The following is a 20,854-nucleotide window of genomic DNA, read 5'->3' on the forward strand; positions in this document are numbered from 1 at the left end:
GAAAGAAAGGGATTGAATTGCAGAAAAGATAGAGGGGAGGCACAGGACACTTAGGATGGAGTGCTGGGTGAAGAAAGAAAACAGCTAAAGTTGCCAAGAAAGAAAAATGTAAAATACAGTATAGGAATGTAGACGGTGAGTGTTTGAGAAACAAGTCCAGATAAAGTGTACCATACAGAGGTGTGTAGAGAAAGAGAGAAGCATCTTGCTATAATAAGGTCTATGGAGGAGGGTAGGTAATAAGGGGGAAGGGAGGTAATGTTAGAGTTCAAGGTGAGGAGAGTTAGTAGTAGAAAAAGAAATGCGTGGAGATGGAGGGAGTATTTTGCTGGGCAGCTACCCCCATTTTCATCTTGGGGTGGATCTGTATCTTTAAAAAACTGTGCTGCTTTGCTTTTGCTCTCTTAAACAACCAGGAGGTGGGTGAGAGGATCGACCCGTCCGACTATGAAGCAGGGCTTTGAAGCTGCTTCACGCTGAGAGAAACTGTATTGGATTTTTAGACAAAAAGAAACAGAAAACAAAAATGGAAAATCAAATCGAAATAAATATGTAATATACTATGCAAAGCTTGTCATAACCCATATATGTGATGTTGCTCATCTCTCCTTGAAAGATTAACATGACAATTAACTTTTCCATGAGTCGGTTTCCAGATAGCAAGATGGCAATCATGCAAATGGTGTAGCATTCATTAGGATTATTCACCGACATTAATTGTGGTCATGAACATTTTTTACGGTCAGAAATAATTCCATCTGTTTCTCAAATTGCTTGACTTTTGCATTAGAAAGGAAAACACTGCGCAGCATGTCCTCAGATGTGTGTTTGCCTGTGATTTGCATATGTGGATACATTTCTCTGTGCGAACACCTGCGCATGGGTTTGTGTTGTTGAGACTCCAGAGAAGTTCAAGAGTAGAAAGTCACTCATTATCTTTTATCTGTGTTGCATTTATTCAACAGTAGCACTGCAGCAGATGTTGCAGCCATACTTTTGCCTTTTCCCCAAAAAATGCTGTAAACTTGGTGCTGAAACTAAAATCTTGTGCTTCTACACTGGCAGGTAAAATAACTTAGTGGTGTGTGAAAAAAGACCATAAAAACCATTTTCTGTGGAAATGCTTGGGAATAATGTAGCATTGTAGAAATAATAAAAAATGGATGCAACAAAGACAAGGAAACAAAAAAAAGTACTACAATAGCTACATCTGTATTAGAAGGATTAGCATGATGCGGAGGATAGTGTAGTGTGCCTCACTTTAATTGGGATGCATTTTAAATAACTTCCCACTGCATTTTTGCTCAAATAGAACCTTTCATTGAGCTCTGAAGATGGTTCTATCTGGAAAAAAAGAAGTCATTATTATTATTATTATTATTATTATTATTATTTTTATTTTTATTTTTATTTTTATTTTTATTATTATTATTATTATTATTATTACTATCATCATCATCATCTCATCAGGGATTAAGGAATTATCTCAACCGGTGAGTTACCCAGAAAAAAATACAAGGTAATGACAATATAGTGTTAAAAAAACTTCTGAGATTCTGAAAAACAAAAATGGATCCTGACAAGAAATTTTCACTCTGAAGAAGGGCATTGAGCCTCTTTTAGTTGTCTGAGTATAGTATTTGATATTTAAGCCTTAAAATAAGGTCCAGTAGCAGAATGCAACTCTTGTTCCAGGCACAACTTTGTAAAGGTTAACCAGATAGATTTTTTTTTTACAATATGAACACCTTTTTCACAGATGACTGAAGAAAATTAAGGAAATATTTTTATTTTAAGTATCATATTTTTTTTTAAAACTCTTTCTTATTCTATACTTTTATCACTATGCACATGTGATAAGAGGCCTATGGATACATACAGATAGACAGATAGATAGATAGATGGATGGATGGATGGATGGATGGATGGATGGATGGATGATAGATAGATACATAGATACATAGATACATAGATAGATATAGAGTAATTACATTTACTCGTGTCTGTTATACATTACAGTTACAACGATTTTCTAAAATATACACAAAATTGGTATCACTGCTTGTTTTCACATCTGTGTCTTGGCATTACTGCCGTATAAACAGAGGGGACACCATGACAAAGCTCTGCCCACAGCCACAATCGACCTTCGGGGTTCTGATCCCTTAATATGTGTCTCTGTGTTGATGCTGATAAAGCCTTCCTTCGCCTCTGTCCAAATTTATAAGCTCTTTCCAAAGATTCTGGTAATGCGGAGTGAGAGACACAAATATTTGTCCCCATCTGTGGTCATGACCTCTCTCTTTGTCTTTGATAACTCTAATAAGTGTTTTGAGGAATGACAGATCTGTTTGGCATTCAAACAAAATGACCTGGTTCATGCTCTCTTAGAAAGAGAGCATGTATTCAAAGCTTGTAATTTTGATAATGATATATTTTTGAAGTGTTGGATGAAGTATGGAGTGTGTCCTCTGTGGGGTTACATTCCTATTAATACGGAAGCACAATAAGAGACAGATCAATGTTTAACACAGTATTTCATTCTTACTAATGGTACATTGGCTTTACTTTTCCAATTAAAAAATCCTAGCATGCCCTTGTGCAACACAAGGAGATATAATAGTTGTGCTACCATAATCAAATATCAAAGTTCAACAAAGGTATAGTTGAACCTTTTTTTTTTTTTAAAGAAATATTTTCAGAATTTGAAAATCGCCATTGTAGTGCTCTTTAATGTGGCAACATCAGTATTGAACAGTATTCAGAGAGTGTTTGTTTCTGTCAAGGATAAATGATGCCCAAAAATATTTTAACCGCCATTATCTGCATGTATGTATTTAGATATCTGTGTACACTTGAGTTGCATGGTGCATTTTCTAAATGTAAATTATGCACTTTGAATGAGTCAGTAAATATTTATGAAGACTTAAATCAAATTTGTTATTTTCTGCTGAGTTTTGAAGGCTGGTATGAGCCATCCACTTTTAAATACTAATGTGATGAGTAAAATAATTTTACTCTCATTTAAACAATTGAGGGTCATATTAGATTAGGATTAGACGTGTGTAATCATAAAAGAAGATACTTTACCCTTGATAAAAGTTCATAAAGAGGCAATGATTACCGGAATCAAAGAGGTTATTTCTCACAACCCCTTTTGTTTGCCTGTTGACAGTAGAATTACAGTACATAAAAACAACTCTGCCCCTTTTTATTAAACTTACTGGATGGGTAACATGAGCCAAGACAGAATCCTTTGCATTTTCAAATAGATTCAAATTACAGAGCAAATGCGAAACATATTCATCTTAAGCAATGAATAGGATTTAATGGCAGGTTGGCCTCTTGTCTCCAGCTTGAAAAAGTAATGGGGGAGCATTCTGAAAAGTGACTGAATTGAGGGAACTGCAGTAATGACAAGAAAGGCAACAAATCAAAGAACTGAAATATTATTTTCAGATTTGATCATGAAGGCTCATGAAGGCACACCTCAAAATACTGCAAATACCACATGCTGGATATTTTGTGTGAAAAAGGAGACATGAAACAGACCTGAATCACTTTAAAAAAGAGCAGGGCAGAGCTACACAGAAAACACTGGTCCCTATGTTTTATGTCTACATTTGGATGTCACACAGTGTGCACTTTTACAATCCCACTACTCAAAGTTGTATATGCAGAGCAAACCACAAAATAATAACAAGAGCAAAATACAACAGGGTCTCTGCAGGAATAATATGCCTTATGGTTCAAAAGTAATGATTTAGCTATGCCCAGCATGTTAGGATTTTTTTTACCTTTAGAGAAATATCCACACTCATAATGACTGCAGACTTGCTTAGTGCTCTTGTATAAAATAATATATACTGAATAAGGGCCAGATAACTTAAGTTTGTCAGAACAAAGGATGACTGATTTAGTAGAATGTCCTGAGCAAAATAAATACAAATTAATTTCAGTTATTTACGACCATTCCATCTACCTAACACAGGTAACTTGTCTTAAACATGAATTAATTGCTTTCTTTTACTCAGGAGGTGCATTGGGAATCTTAAACTGATTTAATTGCATTCCTTTTCTCAGAAGGTGCAATGGGATTCCTAAATTACTTACATATTGGCTCACCCCCTGGCTTTGACATCAGGTTTCAGACCATAAAAAAATTTCCACTGGGGTTTTACGAAAACCAATGAGATTATTTCTGCTTGCATTGCAGCTCTGTCTGTGATTTTTTTTTTTTTTTTTGGTATAGTGAAACCATGTTCTACCTCCATGTTCTTGTTCTTGTGTGGCAGCAACTCCCCAGAATATGGGGGTTGGTTCAGGCCCCTCTGCCTTCTAATAGTATAGAACACACATCTGACAACCAATACCATGGAGGAATGGTTCAGAACTGTGTTGATTGAGCTCTGGCCTTTCACACACATCTCTCGGCCATCAGTACTTAGTCACAGCCACACGCACGTTAACTGTGGCCATAGAAAGAAACCTGATTCTAGATTCATTCACAATCAAATACTGAATCACACTGCAGACCAAAGGTTGGTGTTGTTTTGTTAGATGGGTCAAAAGAGAGAGCTTGAGCTAGGAACCCACCAAGCTACTTCATGTCTCAGTTCTCATGCAAAACAATGAAGGGGTCTATTTTCAGAGAGCTAATGGGTGGGTGCAGAATAATGGGTGATCATCAATGCGCTAAAGATAAATATATCCTGTGCAATTGCATTAGCTATGCATAGTTTAATCCTAGACACGGTTGCAAAAGACTGCAACTAAATACATAAAGGTCTAAAAGGTCAGTGATCAGTGCTTTGCTGAGAAGGGAGTAGACAAACAGATCATCTCATCATCTTTTCACACATTTTAGAAATATACTTTCAAAGGTTAAACTGTTTAATTTTTTTTAAAAGCACTGATTTGTATCACCTAAATTATAGCTGGTCTGAAGCTTATCATATATCACCTCTCAAAAAGGCAGTGAAATGAAAATGCACACACAGTTTATAATTTGCCTGAATCAGATTTTTTTTTTAATATTCATCTAAATAAATCACTGTGAGATTTGGTCAATAACAATGTGCAGCTTGTGTAATGTTGAGTACACATAATGCCATGACTCATCTAATAGAACTGTAGCAGTAAATTGGTTGACAGTTGCTGATGCTTAACTGCATAGTAGCATCCAAGCATTTGGATGAGGGTATTAACAGTTCTGTAAAGCAGGAATAATGAAGTGACAATGAAAATATGTTGTGGCCTCTTGTTCATGAGCAGAGCCACAGCCAATGAAGGAAAATAGTGACTCTGAAAACAAATCACTGGAGAGGTAGCAGGTCATCTGAACATGGGACATGCTACGATTGTGAACTAAAAAAGGGGGTGAAAAGGCTCAGAGTCATTTCAAGATAATTATGCCTTTATATGAAAAAGCTGCTTCACACAATCTTGTGCAGTCACACAAGGATATATTCAATCATGCACAATCACTCACACATGAATGTAAACACACACACATGGATGTCTCTTAATCTCTCTGACATACACACATGCGTGATTGTGAGCTCTTGCACACAAAACACACAAACAAGCACAAATGCAGTGCACAAACACAAAGCAAATGTCCTCACAAAGTAGATGAGCTCCATTCTGTGTCGAATTGAAAGCAGTTTCAAAGCCGGTTCCTCTCGGCCGTGGAGACGTGCATCAGCCGGCAGAAGCGCCTGCTTGGTGTCCCAGAGTGGCTCGCGTAACACTTGGCCTGCTCCCTCGCCACTGCCTGGATCAGAGAGGCCCACTGCTATCATCTAGTCGCTGGCAGCAGTGAAGCTAGGCTTAGAATGACAAATTGGTTAGAGGGAGAGAGTGACGAGAGCAGGCCAAGAAACACACTTTGATGAGAGAAATGCATTCGGGGTTGTGACAAGCTTGCCACATTGTATGGTCAAGTATATGAGTCTGACTCCCGCCATGTGGATTCATCCAGATCCCAAAGACACTTAAATAAGGCAAGGCTCACTCATCGAGACGATGCCAAAGTATTTATCTCAAAAAGTCATCCAACATAATACTAGATTAGAGAGCTTGTGGCCTTTGCATCACTCTGCCCCTCCTCTCCAATGTAACTGGGCAACACTGGTTTTTGTGGTGTTTTCCTGTGAGCTCATGTTTTGAACTATGTCATTACTGCACTAATCACATATTTCACACATGCACATGTACAGCACATGCAATTATAAATCACCTAATTTTCTCCTTATTAAATAGGAAATAACACATTTGAGGCAATTACAGAAATATTAAATAAATAATAATCAGAAATAATAAATTAATAAAAATGATCAGGGCAAAATTATTTCTAGTCATTAATTATTGATACAGAATTTTTTTCATTGTCATGCGCATGATAAAGGCAAGATCTGGACCACTGGTCAAACTGTCAGCGTTGAAATTTTGTTCTCTTGTATTACGGATCTGCATAAAAAAAAATAAACAAAAACACTGAAAATGAAACACGGTTGACTCAAATATAATATAAAATAAGAGTTTAAACTTCCACTAAATGAAGACTGCAGAATTATGACTGATTCTAGTAGAATAGAATTTCTGTGGCTGTATTAATCGGGGGGAACTGGAAAGAGGACAGTGTAAGTAATGTTAAAAAGTATATTCTATAATTAGGCGTTGCTATAATATGAAGGAGGCTTCCACTGGAGCCGAGACACTGGTGATGGTGAGGAGAAGCACTTAATGTAAGGAACTCACAATGGGAAGATTTGGTTGGAGGTGGTAGTGCGGATGAGGTAGTGCAGATCTTGCTGTACTGAAATGACAGTTTAAGGGCAGAGAATGTTTTAAAGGGACAGTAAAGTCAAAATGAAACAGGTCTGTATTTGAAGTATATAAGTGAAAAAAAGGCTTGGTGGCATTTTTATTTTTTTATGAGCAATGGGGACTTAGAAAAAACAAAATGTATCGTAAGTTATGGAACGCGCCATGACAGCGAAAGTGACGCAATCGTAGACATCTGGGTGAATCCATATCAATGCAGATAAAGCAAGAGACAACATAACAGGCCAACATTTTCACTATTATTTATCAGGATATCGCCTTAAATCATGTCATCATCATCAGATACTGATGATGAGTTTGGACATCTTTGACTCATCCCAGGTGGCTCAGTTTACATCACATTCTGACAGAGATATCCAACTAGTTATAATGTCCCGTTTTGGTTTACTGTGTGTATGAAAAAGTTAATCGCGCTACCGATGCTAATGCGCTAGCCCATCAATGGGATTTTCCACATTATGTTTGCACTGAGCTAGCCATCATTCGTTACTGGTGGACTGTGTGGAATTAATATCAACTCTAGTTTATATTAATATGTCTTGTATTTACGAATGTATAAGGATCAGGGCCTGAAAGGCTGTTTTTGTATGTTTTATTTCAGTGTCATAGATCTTCTCAGTAAAATGATCGTGTTTATCACTTTTGATATCGTTTACTTTTTGTGAGTGTCATAATCGCACGATAATCTATTCATAAAAACATTTATACAATACTTCCACTAGCTCCAGGCATTAATTAATTTTACACTAAACCTTTGGAATTCAGAATAAATACTATGGGTTGTCCGATAATGATCTTACTTAAAATATTTTTGGAAATCCTCTGAGGTCAAGTGCTCATGACAGATCCTTGGTCATTTTGACCCGGTTTATTGGTGCTCTCCATTTCCTTCCTAGCTTCCCAGAAGGTGTTCTAAAGAAGTATAGGTCATTGTCTTTGTGTTTTCGTCCTGTTGTGTCGGCACAACCGTTCACCTCGCTGGAAACCATGATATTTACCAGGTTTATCGCTTCGTTGATCATATTGTGTTCTATGGCTTCCAAGCTAAGTATGTCGCCATTGAGGTATGACGCCCATGTGACCACTGGATGCGAAAGCTGCTGCAGCGCAGATTTAAAGGTTTTCTGACCAAAGGGATGATGCTACACGAATAAAATTTATGTTTTCTTCTATTTTGCGTAATGATGAATAACATATACAGGTATGTCACTTAAAATTGAGTTTACTGTCCCTTTAAGCTTGATTCTAGTTGTAGGTTTCAAGGGGAATGCCCAGTCACTACATGTTGATTGTTCAATTGTTTCAAAAATGTTTTAAAAGTTTCTTTCCTGCCGTTTCCAGTTATAATCAAACTGTAAAAAATATTGTTGAATTGCAAAAAAAAAAAAAAGAAAAAAAAAAAAAAGGTCATGTCCATTTTAGAGACACCTATTTACTTGTATGTGCTCCTGTTGTACTATGAGGAAGTTTATTCCAAACACAGCAGCTTTGTAAGTTGTAATTGGAATGTTTTACTGCAGGGTTGTTGGCACCTTGGTCAAAGGCAAACTCCTCAATGCCTCAAGGACTCCCTCTCATGTAAATTAAGCACTTGTTCCTTGCCAAACCAATCATGACATTGCACTGGTGCAATTCTAGGTCTGCAAATAAGCCATGTCAGAAGAACACACATAAGACATTGAATATAACCCTCTTCAATTCCCACACAGAGCACCACTGTACCAGTCTCCCGTATTTGGTTTGAAATAGTATCGTATTTTACTTTTCTTGTCAAATTGTTTTGCAAATGAGGCCCGCCCTGGCACTATTTCAAAGAGCTTGTACTATATGTGCAGCTTCCTCAAGGCATTAGTTTTTGAACCTTCATCATTTTGTATGCATGCACGCAGTACTGCACTAAGCTCACATGGAGGACTAGATAAACATGCCAAGCTGGGAATAAGATGGAAGGCAGCATGCTTACGTCTTGTCAGCCTGTCTGCATGTTGTTTTTGTGTATTCGTCAGCTTGACTGACATGGTCTATTTAATAAGATGGCAGGTAGGCAGTATGAAAACCTTGTAGGTTTTTACCCATTAAAATGATATTCAATCATTCCTGATAGGCTCTTTTACCCTAAACCATGCCTTATAATGATTCAGGATTCAAGTGCCATTCACGTTCACATGTTGTGTTGCTTGACGCCTGTTCAAAATAATTGTTTTTATATGTCCTGTGTTTTTTTCTTGGCAAATACATTAATCGGGGTGACTGCACAGTTGGGATAGAGAATATTTTTGAGGCTTGTTGACAAAATTTGAGCCACAGATCCCCTGGCTCACAGTTACAGAGTTTTATTCTGGGCATCATGCAAAAGACATTGCTTTGCGATGCAAGTGTGCCACATATTGCATATCCCTTTGATTGCATATCCAAGTCAGTCGCCAAATAATAATAAAGCAGCTGATAGACTATAAAGTTGCCCAGGGTTCAGAAATTGCTAATGAACAGCAGCGGGGTGCAGTTTGGGGGTCAAGGCATTCTCAGTCTCTACACTCCGTTTACAAAGACAAATCATATATGGTCACTTTACATATTGTAAAGGATAAAAGTATAGTATATAGCATAGTATAGAGAAAGTAAAGTATATTATCTGTCTATGTTGATATTTCTATGAAAATAGCATAAATATGTGTCTTATTCTTACTTTGTTATGAAACTAGAATGAGATTTATCATGAAGGCAGTTTTATCTTTCACAGTACTTGTGTTTTACATTTGTTACTTTCTAGTTAAGCTGCCTGTCAAGAGGTCCTCTCACACTGCAGAAATGCATCAAGCAAAGAGAAATCCATGGAGAGCGATAGAGACAGAAAGCATGAAAAAGAGAATATATTTGGTTCTATGTGCTGCAGCTCAAAACATGGCAGTCACATGATCAAAGGCATTCGATAATCCTTGAACTACATTGCTCCTTTAATCCTAGTGAGAGAAGAACATTTTTATTCGGGGGAGGGGGGAACAATGGGGGGGGGGGGCAAACAAGTGAGAAAGCAGTAACTGGCTACTGGAAATGCATTTCACTAAATGCAGCGTGGTGAGTTAGCTGGTGAAGAAGACAGCATAAAGCCTCCTTGTGTACATTGGAGCATGGGGGGTGAGCTGATGGGACTGGAACACAAATGTGCCAAAAGTCTCTGTCCAATCAGCGTTGAATAGTGCTCTTCCTTTTTCATGAGGCCTGGGGAATTTGGCTTGCTGAATGTGACCAGACTACTATGACTGGAACATACAAATAGAGCAAGTTATGCAAGCAAGACAGCTTGAAATGCTGCTTGGTTTATGATATTTTGCACTGTCGAATCATTTATGTATATGTAGTATGCATTACATGAATGAGACTTTGTGACATTGTGTTGGATTGGTTTAAAACTGAGTCTAAAAATTATATTGAAAACAAACCCATTACATAACATATAAGATCCATACTGGATCAGAAAGAAAAATCAGAAAGAAAATACAGCATAATAACTCTTGCCTCTCTTATCTTGAATTTCCCGAGAAAATAAATTCTATTATATGTCATAGCAGTGAGTTTGCTCGGCCATATCAAATTACAATAAGCACCCAGAGCAATAAGACAAAAGCATCAATATATGGTGTAATCCAATGCCCCCTGTTCCAAACCTTGTCAATAGTATTTCCCTATCAAATACATAATGTGCCAGACCAAAGATTAATTGATAAAATATTGTTTTCCCCCATTCATATTTTATTATTTATAATTCCTCACCTTATTACATGATCATCATTACATTTGCATTTCTTCTAAAGGCATGGAATATGAATTATTGCTCACAAAGCTGCATTTCCCTGTTGATGAAATAGCTATGATTAATAATTACATTTCACACGTGTGGGTTGTACGCTGAAGAGTGACAAAGGAACATGATGCAAATGTGATATTTTATTTTGTGCTGCTCAAATAAATAGTGAAATTGAAATGAAAAAAACAATGGCAATAACTTTTAGATATGCTGTTTAAAACAACAGTGATTAGAGCCTGAGGAAATGTGTGCATGTGTGTCCAACAAAAGGACAGGGATTTACATTATCTATGGTCATTATCAAGCTTATCTGTGGAACAGCTAATATAAGAAAGCCAGTTGGCAACATGTTATAAATATATTTATGAACACATCAGTTTTTTGTTTTTTTTTTCCTTTTTTTGTTTAAATTCAAATTTAAGTGGCCATAGGTGACCGGGCTTTGGATTAAGTGATCGAAGATGTATGTACGTAGGTATGTATGTATGTATGGATGGATGGATGGAATGATGGATGGATGATGGATGGATGATATTTAAATGGATTTTCACTTTTGTTCATGAAATAAAATTAATATAATAATCTCCCGAAAATAATCAGTCTCATAGAGAACTTGGAACTTTTGGATTTTTCATTAGCATCTCTAACTATGTACCACATTTGCAAGTTATCAAGATGAGTTCAGCTAAAATGGAAATTTGATGGTATTTTTTAAGCTTTGTATTTTTCATTGCTCTTGAATAGCCAAGTACAGTACAGGGCAGAATGTTTTAAAATCTGAAGCTCATAATAGAATTCTTTTAATTCTCCTTTGTTTTCATCCAGTGCTGTATTTTTTGCAATTAATAATATGCAGTATAAATCTCAATTGAAACCATTACTTCAAGTCTAGGTCATTGTGTCAGGAAGGGCATCCGACGTAAACCCTTTGCCAATTCAAATATGCAAATCAAATCTATGACTTCCATACTGGATTGGTCAAGGCCCCAGTTAACAACAACCTTCATCGGTGCTGTTCACCTACAGGGTGCCGGTGGAAACGGAACTACTGTTGGTCGAAGAAGGAGAGGAGGAAAGTGTCTTTCTAAGTAGACAGAAGAGGAATGCCAAGAGTATAGGACTGAGAGTAGGGACGTTGAATGCTGGAACTATGACAGGATAAGGTGGAAAGTTGGTTGACATGATGCAAAGAAGGAAGGTAGACAAACTATGTGTCCAGGAGACCAGGTGGAAAAGTAGCAAGGTTAGAAGATTAGGAGCAGAGTGTAGATAAGAAGAGAAAGTAGGAGTAGGAGTTATCTTGAAGGGGGACTTTGTTACGAATGTCATGGAGGTAAAAACAGTGTTAGATAGAGTGATGAGTCTTAAGCTAGAAGTTGAAGGTGTGATATTCAATGTTGTTAGTGATTATGCTCCACAAGTAGGATGTGAGCTGGAGGAGAAGGAGAAATTCTGGCTGGACTTTGATGAAGTGATGCAAAGCATACATAGAAGTGAGAGAGTTGTCATCGGTGCAGACTTCAATGGACATGTTAGTGCAAGAAACTGAGGTGATTAGGAGGTGATGGGAAGGTTTAGTATCTAGGAGAGGAATGCAGAAGTACAAATGGTGGCTGACTTTGCAAAAATGATGGAAAAGGCTATAGTCAATATTTTCTTCCAGAAGAGGCAGGAACATAGGGTGACCTATAAGAGGGGAGGTAGGAGCACACGGGTAGAATACATCTTGTGTAGACGGTGCAATCTGAAGGAGATCAGTGACTGCAAAGTAGTGGTAGGCAAGAGTGTAGCCAAACAGGATGGTGGTGTGTAGGATGACTCTGGTGGTGAGAAAGATGAAGAGGGCAAAGGCAGAGCCAAAGACGAAATGGTGGAAGCTGGAAAAGGAAGAGTGTTGCATGACTTTTAGGAAGGGGTTAAGACAGGCTCTGGGTGGTCAGGAGACGCTTCCAGATGACTGGACAACTAAAGCTAATGTGATCAGGGAGATGGGTAGGAGAGTACTTAGTGTGTAATCTGGAAGGAAAATAAGGTAAGGAGACGTGGTGATGGAAAGAGAAGGTACAGTAGTGTTTAAAGAGAAAGAGGTTAGCTAAGAAGAAGTGAGACACTGAGAGGACTGAGGAGAGTAGACAGGAGTACAGGGAGATGCAGCGTAAGGTGAAATAGAGGTAGAAAAGGCCAAACAAGGGGCTTATGATGACTTGTATGCTCGGTTGGATAATAAGGAGGGAGAGAATTATCTATACAGGTTGGCAAGACAAAGAGACAGAGATGGGAAGAATGTGCAGCAGGTTAGGGTGATTAAGGATAGGGATGGAAGTGTATTGACAGGTGCCGGAAGTGGGATGGGAAGATAGAAAGAGTACTTTGAAGAGTTGATGAACGAGGAAAATGAGAGAGAACAAAGACTAGAGGAGCTGGCTGTTGTGGACTAGGAAGTAGCAAAGATTAGTCGGGATGAAGTGAGGAGGGCATTGAAGAAGATGAAGAGTGGAAAGGCACTCGGTCATGATGATATACCTGTGGAGGTATGGAAGTATCTAGGAGAGGTGGCAGTAGAGTTTCTGACTGGGTTGTTCAACAGGATCTTAGGTAGTGAGAAGATGCCTGAGGAATGGAGAAGTGTGCTGGTGCCCATTTTTAAGAACAAGGGAGATGTTCAGATTTGTACCAACTACAGAGGAATACAGCTGATGAGCCATACAATGAAGTTATGGGAAAAAGTATTTGAAGCTAGACTAAGGGCAAAAGTGAGCATTTGTGAGCAGTGCTATGGTTCCATGCCAAAAATGAGTAATACAGATGCAGTATTTGCTTTGAGGATGTTGATAGAGAAGTACAGAAAAGGCCAGAGGAAGCTGCATTTTGTTTTTGTAGATCTGGAGAAAGCTTATGACAGGGTGCCCAGAGAGGAACTGTGGTATTGTATGAGGAAGTCTGGAATGGCAGAGAAGTATGTCAGAGTGGTGTAGGACATGTATGATGACTGTAAGACAGTGGTGAGATGTGCCATAGGTGTGACAGAGGAGTTCAAGGTGGAGGTGGGACCGCATCAGGGATCAGCTCTGAGCTCATTCTTGTTCGCTATGTTGATGGACAGGCTGACAGACGAGGTTAGACAGGAATCTCCATGGACTATGATGTTTGCAGAGGACATTGTGATCTGTAGTGACACCAGGGAACAGGTGGAGGACAAGTGAGAGAGGTGGAAGTTTGTCCTGGAAAGGAGAGGAATGAAGGTTAGCCTTAATAAGACAGAGTACATGTGTGTGAATGAGAGGAACCCAAGTGGAAGAGTGAAGTTACAGGGAGAAGAGATCAAGAAGGTGGAGGATTTTAAGTACTTAGGGTCAACAGTCCAAAGCAATGTAGGGTGTGGAAAAGAGGTGAAGAAGCGTGTACAGGCAGGCTGGAGCGGTAGGAGAATAGTGTCAGGTGTGTTTCAGCTAAAATGAAAGGAAAGGTGTACAAAACTGTGGTGAGACCAGCGACGTTGTTTGGTCTAGAGACACTGTCACTGAGGAAAAGACAGGAGACAGAGCTGGACGTAGCAGGGATGAAGATGCTGAGGTTCTCATTTGGAGTGACCAGGATGGATAGGTTCAGGAATGAGTACATCAGAGGGACAGCACATGTTAGAGGATTTAGAGATAAAATTAGAGAGGCCAGACTGAGATGGTTTGGACATGTCTAGAGGAGAGATAATGAAGATACTGGTAGAAGGATACTGAGTTTCAAACTGCCAGGCAGGAGGCCTAGAGGAAGACCGAAGAGGAGGTTTATGAATGTAGTGAAAGAGGACATGACGGTGGTTAGTGTGAAAGAGGATGCAGTGTGAAAGAGGATGCAGAAGACAGAGATGGATGGAGGCAACTGCTTCGCTGTGGAGACACCTGAAGGGACAAGCCGAAAGGAGAAGAAGAAGACTCAAAATTTAGGTCATTCTATAATCCCCAAAAGATAGCATAAGATGCACAGCATTGAAAGTCTCAAAAACAATTAAAAATGCATGTTTATTTGGTCCATCAATTACGATATCATGGGTATATACTGTAGCCTTCTCTGTGGGGTATATTTTGTCTACTAATTCCATCGTCCCAGCAAGGCCCATTTATTCATTTATATTTCATGATATGGTGTTAATGTAGTGAAAGCCTTGCTTTTTTTCTCTCCCTTGGTTGCCTTGGCCAGTGAGCTGTATGTCTTCGGTGCAATGAAATATAGATGTTAAGAGTTTTGAGAATTCAGTGTCTCATCTGTCCCAGTGATGGCATAAAGCAGCCATTAATAGTGTCAGGGAGCATCAGGCATACCACAGACACATAATTGGATATGAGGGTAAAAATGAAAGCACCTGCTTGAAAATCAACAGTCATCCCAGGCTGTAAGCTCTTGGTAGATTCCCAAAGAAGTTAGCAGAGCCGAACCACCTCCCTGCTGGGTTTGTCTCACCCATTGCTATTCCCGTTTCTCACTAAGGTCAGCTCCTTATTTTCCATTTTCATGACAGCATTGTGAGTATGCAAATTCTTTGGATCTTTGCATAATCACAAGCAGTGGGACCATCTGTTGTTGGCTTGTTGACTTACCTTCCGCCTGCTTTTAATGGTGTTTTCTTGTATCTGAGGGATGTACTATTGTATTAATAATGTGATAATCATTTAACATAAGAAAAATCCATCCAGGCATATGCAAAAGTCTGAACATATGTTCAGTAAAATCTTTTGACAAAGAAGGATTTATAATCTTTTAGGAGGAAAGGAAACAAGGGGAAAGTAGAAAAACAACACAACATGCATTCTTACACAGATAAACATGATAACATGAGTAGATATTATCAAGATTAAGATTTAAAAAATGAGTTTGAAGCAAAGCTTAACTCCCCTAAACTAAATGGCAGGAATGCTGATGGCTATGGTCCAGGAAAGCAAGAGTGCAGAGATGCTGGGAGAAGCACTAAACTCAAAACATGTTTCTGATAATGTGTTTTTCTTGTAGAACCTGAACCAGTCAGCAAAGACATCACTTAACTCACCAGTCCCCATTTGTCCTCATAAGGTAAGGTCCAGCTATTATTTGTAAGTTTCAGATAATTAGCATTCCTGTTTTCCATTGGGCATGTGTGCGTGTGTGTGTGTGTGTGTGTGTGTGTGTGTGTGTGTGAACTAACTTATATTACCTTAGGGTGATTTCAGACCTGGATTAGACCAACGTTGTGGGGCCCAAAGACCTTAGGCACCCCAAAATGGTGGGCCCCACAAGGTTTTTCATTGCAAAAGGCTCAGGGGACACTCCTGATATGCCCCCTGCCTTTTTTTTGACATGTCCCATAAGGTAGCAAAAGTTGGGTACAGGTGTGTGTGCATCTTCACCCTGGTGGTAGAAAATGGTACTGCATCGCACACACACTCCAGGAAGTGTGTATCCCAACTTCCTGCCAGAGCAGGAAAAGCAGGAAGTGCTGCTGAGCTGCATATATGGACATATTTTTTCAATGCCATTGTGTTTAATCCAACTCTACAGCAAATGTTAATGTTAGATAATGTTAGCTAATGCCAACATTAATGCTAGCGCTAGCTAACGAGCGTTAGCTAGCGTTAGCGTTAAATAGCGTTAGCTAGCGTTAGCGTTAGCTAGCGTTAGCGTTAGCTAGAAATAGCTAACATTAGTATTAGCTTTTATTGCTAACTGCTGGTCATAATGATGATAGTTAAATGACATAAAAATAAACAGATGGATGGATGGACATTTCAATAGAACGCTCATGCAAATGTTTTAACCACAATACATGGATCTCTTGTTTATGCTTTATGTTAGCTAGCTACAAGCTAGTGTTAGCACTCTATTGTTAACTGCTGGTCTTGATGATCATTGGATGGATGGATGAATGGATGGATGGATTGATAGATGGATGGATGATAGATAAACAGAAGATGGATGAATGGATGGATGACATTTGTACATTGATAGTTTTTCTATGCCATTGTGTTTAATCCAACTCTGAAGCAAATGTTAATGTTAGCTAATGTTAACTAACGTTAGCTAGCGTTAGCATTAGCTTGTATTGCTAACTGCTGGTCATGCTGATGATTGTTAAATGACAATGATAGACAGATAGACAGATGGATGGATGGATATTTCAATAAACCTCTGCAGCACATGTTTAACCACAACTTCAAATGGATCTATTGCCTGTGCTTCAGAGCTTTTTAGCTAGCTACAAGCTAAGGTTGGCTCGCTTTCTTTTGTTAACTGCCGGGCATGATGATCATGATTTTTAAAACACATACATGGATGGATGAATGGATTATAGGTAAATGGGCAGATGATAGATAGATGGGTGGATAGCTGGTTGAATGTTTCATTAGAACTCTCATGCAAAGGTTTTCATTTTAATTAAAAAAAAAAAGTTTTTATTAAGTGTATTAATCCCCAAAGGGAAATTAAGACTCCACTCTACACACAGGTTAGTATTTACATGCATCTAAATAGTGTGTACAGGCCTGTAACACACACAAGGGGCCTTTGGGCATGCAGGTGAGAGGGAGGTAGAGTGGCGGCCAGCTCCGTCGGGGTGCGCATCCAATGCGCAACTTCTAAGATGATGGCGCCTTGCTCAAAGGCACCTCGGCAGTGCTCCAGACGTGAGCTAACACCTCCTACCATCAGCTCACACTTTGGGTGTTTTTGGGCACGAGCGGGAATCTGAACCCCCATCTCAGAACATTGGACGACCCGCTCTACCGCCTGCTTTACCACTGAGCAACTGCCGCCCCAAAACCACAATACATGGATCTCTTGCTTATGCTTTAGAGCAGCGGTCCCCAACCTTTTTTGCGCCACTGACCGGTTTCATCTAAGACAATATTTTCACAGACCGGTCTTCATTTGCTCGATAATTGTTAATGTTGCCAGGACAACTGTTGTCTAATAATAAATCCTCCGCAGTGGTTTTATGTAAAATGCAGACAATGTTGAAACAGACACAGACCAATGGATGGATAGATGGATGGATAGATGATAAATAAACAAAAATGTTGAAATGCTAGTTTCACCGAGCCTTTGTATGCTATTGAGGGTCATTAGCATGAGACACATCACCTGGGTTAATCTGCTGAGACAATCTTTTGGAGTTTCGAAAGGACCTGATTATAAATAGGTGCACAGCCTATCTGTGAACCGCGCGCAGCCTATCTGTCTCCCTAAAGTGGTGTTACAGAAAGTCAGTCGGGTAACGCGAGAGGGGACATGGGGAGACAGACAAACGCTGCAGGTACATTAATGGTTAGAAGTTATAATTTTTCTGTTTCAATATTTAAAACTTTCTTAACTTGTTAAACTAGTGTCAACTTATAAGAGCTCACAACCAGCGCCAGAAAATGAAAGTTATTAAAGGACAGTAAAGTTAATTTTAAATGACATATATGCTATTCATCATAATGAAAAATAGAAGAAAAAATAAATTTTAAATGTGTAGCATCATCAGTTTGGTCAAAAAAGCTTAAAATCTGCACTGCAGCAGCTTCCGCATTCAGTGGTCACGTGGGCGTCACTGGGGCCGAACATAGCTTAGCGGCCATAAGAAACAATACAATCCACGTCGCGGTTAACTCCAAAAATATCATGATTACCTGCGCAGTGAACAGTTGTGTCAACAGAACAGCAAAAAGACGCAAAGACAAGGACCTGTCGTTCTTTAGAATACCTTCTGGGAAGGTATCGCGCTAAAAATGCTAATGCGCTAGCCCGTCAATGGGATTGTACATATTATGATAGCATTGAGCTAACTGCATTTATTACTATTGGACTGTGTGGAATGAATAACAACTCTAGTTGTTATTCATTCCACAGTGAATTTATTCGAAAGTCGCGTCTGTTGTGTCAAGTCTGTTGACACAACCATTCACCATGCAGGTAACCATGATATTTTTTGAGTTAATCGCGATGTGGATTGCATTGTTTCTTATGGCTGCTAAGCTATGTTTGGCCCCAGTGACGTATGACGCCCACGTGACCACTGAATGCGGAAGCTGCTGCAGTGCAGATTTTAAGCTTTTTTTGACCAAACGGATGATGATACAGATATAAAAAATGTTCTTCTATTTTTCATAATGATGAATAACATATATGTCACTTAAAATTAACTTTACTGTCCCTTTAAGTGATGGGAATTCCAGCTCTTTTTTTTGTTGCTTTTCATCAATATATTATACCAATAATATAAAATTATAATGTAAAATTATGTACAAATGAATTAATAATGTAAAAATCTCATTATACTTTTTATTTATATATGTTTATTATATAAGTATGCCTTTATTTTTTCACTCTACAGTGCACTTTAAATGAATTTAAACTTAAAACTTATTTTATATAAAACAAATCGACAGTCAAACAACACAGAATCCCTTAAAAACTCGCAACACAACAAAATATAAATGAAAATATGTAAAACAAAAGAAAAAGATCAGCATCCAAATAATGTGTTTAGTAAAGATTGGCATTCAGAAACACCATGTGTGTCCGCTTTGAGGGACTGATTCGGCTTCTTCTGTCAGTCATGATCTGCCCGGTTTTGGAGAAAATTCTCTGGGAGGGAAATGACGTTGCACCAATGCACAGTCTCCATGTCATCACGTGTGTGAGGTGTGGGCAAAGTGAAGCCTTGTTTTCCCACCAGTTTAGTGGATCTGCACGTAACTGGCAAAGGGGCTCCTCAAGGTAGGGTCTCACTTCCAGTATTGCATCTGCTGAAGGCTTCCTTCTTGTAGTGTCTTCACTTGCTCTTTCTTCAAAGAATCTCCAAACAGCAGATGCTTGTGGCCCCTCTTGCTCATCCTCTGCTCCATCTTGGCCCCCTGGAAGTGGAGTTGGCTGGTTGAACCTTGCTGCTGCTGCAGTTATTCTCTGAATAGCTTCATCAACTGCTTTAGTGTCATTGAAGGTCAGCTTCTTGAATCTTGGATAAAGAATGTTGGTTTCTGACAGAACAGTGTTATATTCCATTCTATGGAACTTTCTGTCCATGGACGCACAGGGAGCCTCTACTAGCTCTTTCACATGCTGTGGTTACGCTGGTCTGGTTCTGAGCTGTCACTCTCTGCAGAACCCTGCGCAGGATTAACATTTTGGAGGCTGTAGCATAGCTGAAAAAGAATAAACAATGGGTGTTAATATTACGCTTTGTTTTATGTGCAGGTGTATTAAAATTATTTCATGTCTACTCAGCCTTTTATTCCAGTAATGCAACAACAATTACTACTACTAGTAATAATACTAATAATAATGTAACAACATTTGTATACTGCACCTGTCTGCACTGATCTCCACAGCGACCTCCTCAAATTGCTCCAGAACAGTGCATGCCTCCTGCAGTACCTCCCATTCCTCTTGGCTCGGAGGATCGACCGGTACATTGATAACAGCTAGGTTAGAGATGACTGCATCCTTGGACTCCAGAATCCGTTTTATCATATGAAAGGTGGAGTTCCACCTTATCACACAATCTTCTCTGAGCTTCAGCTCAGGCATGTCCATCTGTCGTTGTGTTATTTTGAGCCTGTGTGTGGCTGTTGTGCTCCTGTGGAAATATTCCACTATTGACTTTCTCCACAGCAGGCTTCATCACCTTCAGAGCATCTCTCACAATCAGGTTAATTGTGTGTGCAAGACATTTCATAATTGTGCTGGGTTCATTTCAGGGTTTTAACTGCTTTGGTTATGTTCGCTGCATTGTCAATAACACAACCACCTACTTTGTTTATAACATTCCACTCTTTTGCCACTCTGAGCAGTTCCTCTGCTAAGTTCTCAGATGTGTGTCTGTCACTGAACTCAAAACAATTCAGAAGGCAGGACACCATTTTATCGTCTTCAATAAAATGACAGGTAACTGACGAGAAGGATGTGGGGGTTCAGGATGTCCAGCTGTTGGTTGTTAGAGAGGGCTTTATTAACCCTCTCTTGCAGGGATGATTTTTTTGAGAGAGGGTTTTCATGCTTGGAATGTTGTACACGTGATCTCTTCTTGGTGTATTCTATTGATTAGTCATGCGCTACAATTTTGTAATGTCCTAGAATTCAAATTCTTTATTTGGGGGCCTTTAGCAGGCATGAGATTAAATGTGATTTATTAGATTAATTACAAATCCTGGTATTAATGAGATTATTTTTGTAATTGCCTGACAGCACTACTTT

At 38.9% G+C, this 20,854-nt stretch overlaps 1 protein-coding gene across 1 annotated transcript in view; it reads left to right on the forward strand.

Annotated features, from left to right (window-relative positions):
* Positions 1–20,854, forward strand: part of pcdh11 (protocadherin 11) — a 143,578-nt gene that overhangs the window by 40,802 nt on the left and 81,922 nt on the right. Inside the window, exon 7 of the mRNA XM_068326420.1 lies at positions 10,475–10,505. Coding sequence (XP_068182521.1) covers positions 10,475–10,505 — 31 coding nt within the window. The remainder of the gene's footprint in view (positions 1–10,474; positions 10,506–20,854) is intronic.

The sequence above is a fragment of the Antennarius striatus genome, chromosome 10 (genome assembly GCF_040054535.1).
Source record: "Antennarius striatus isolate MH-2024 chromosome 10, ASM4005453v1, whole genome shotgun sequence".
In the NCBI taxonomy this organism is placed as follows: domain Eukaryota; kingdom Metazoa; phylum Chordata; class Actinopteri; order Lophiiformes; family Antennariidae; genus Antennarius; species Antennarius striatus.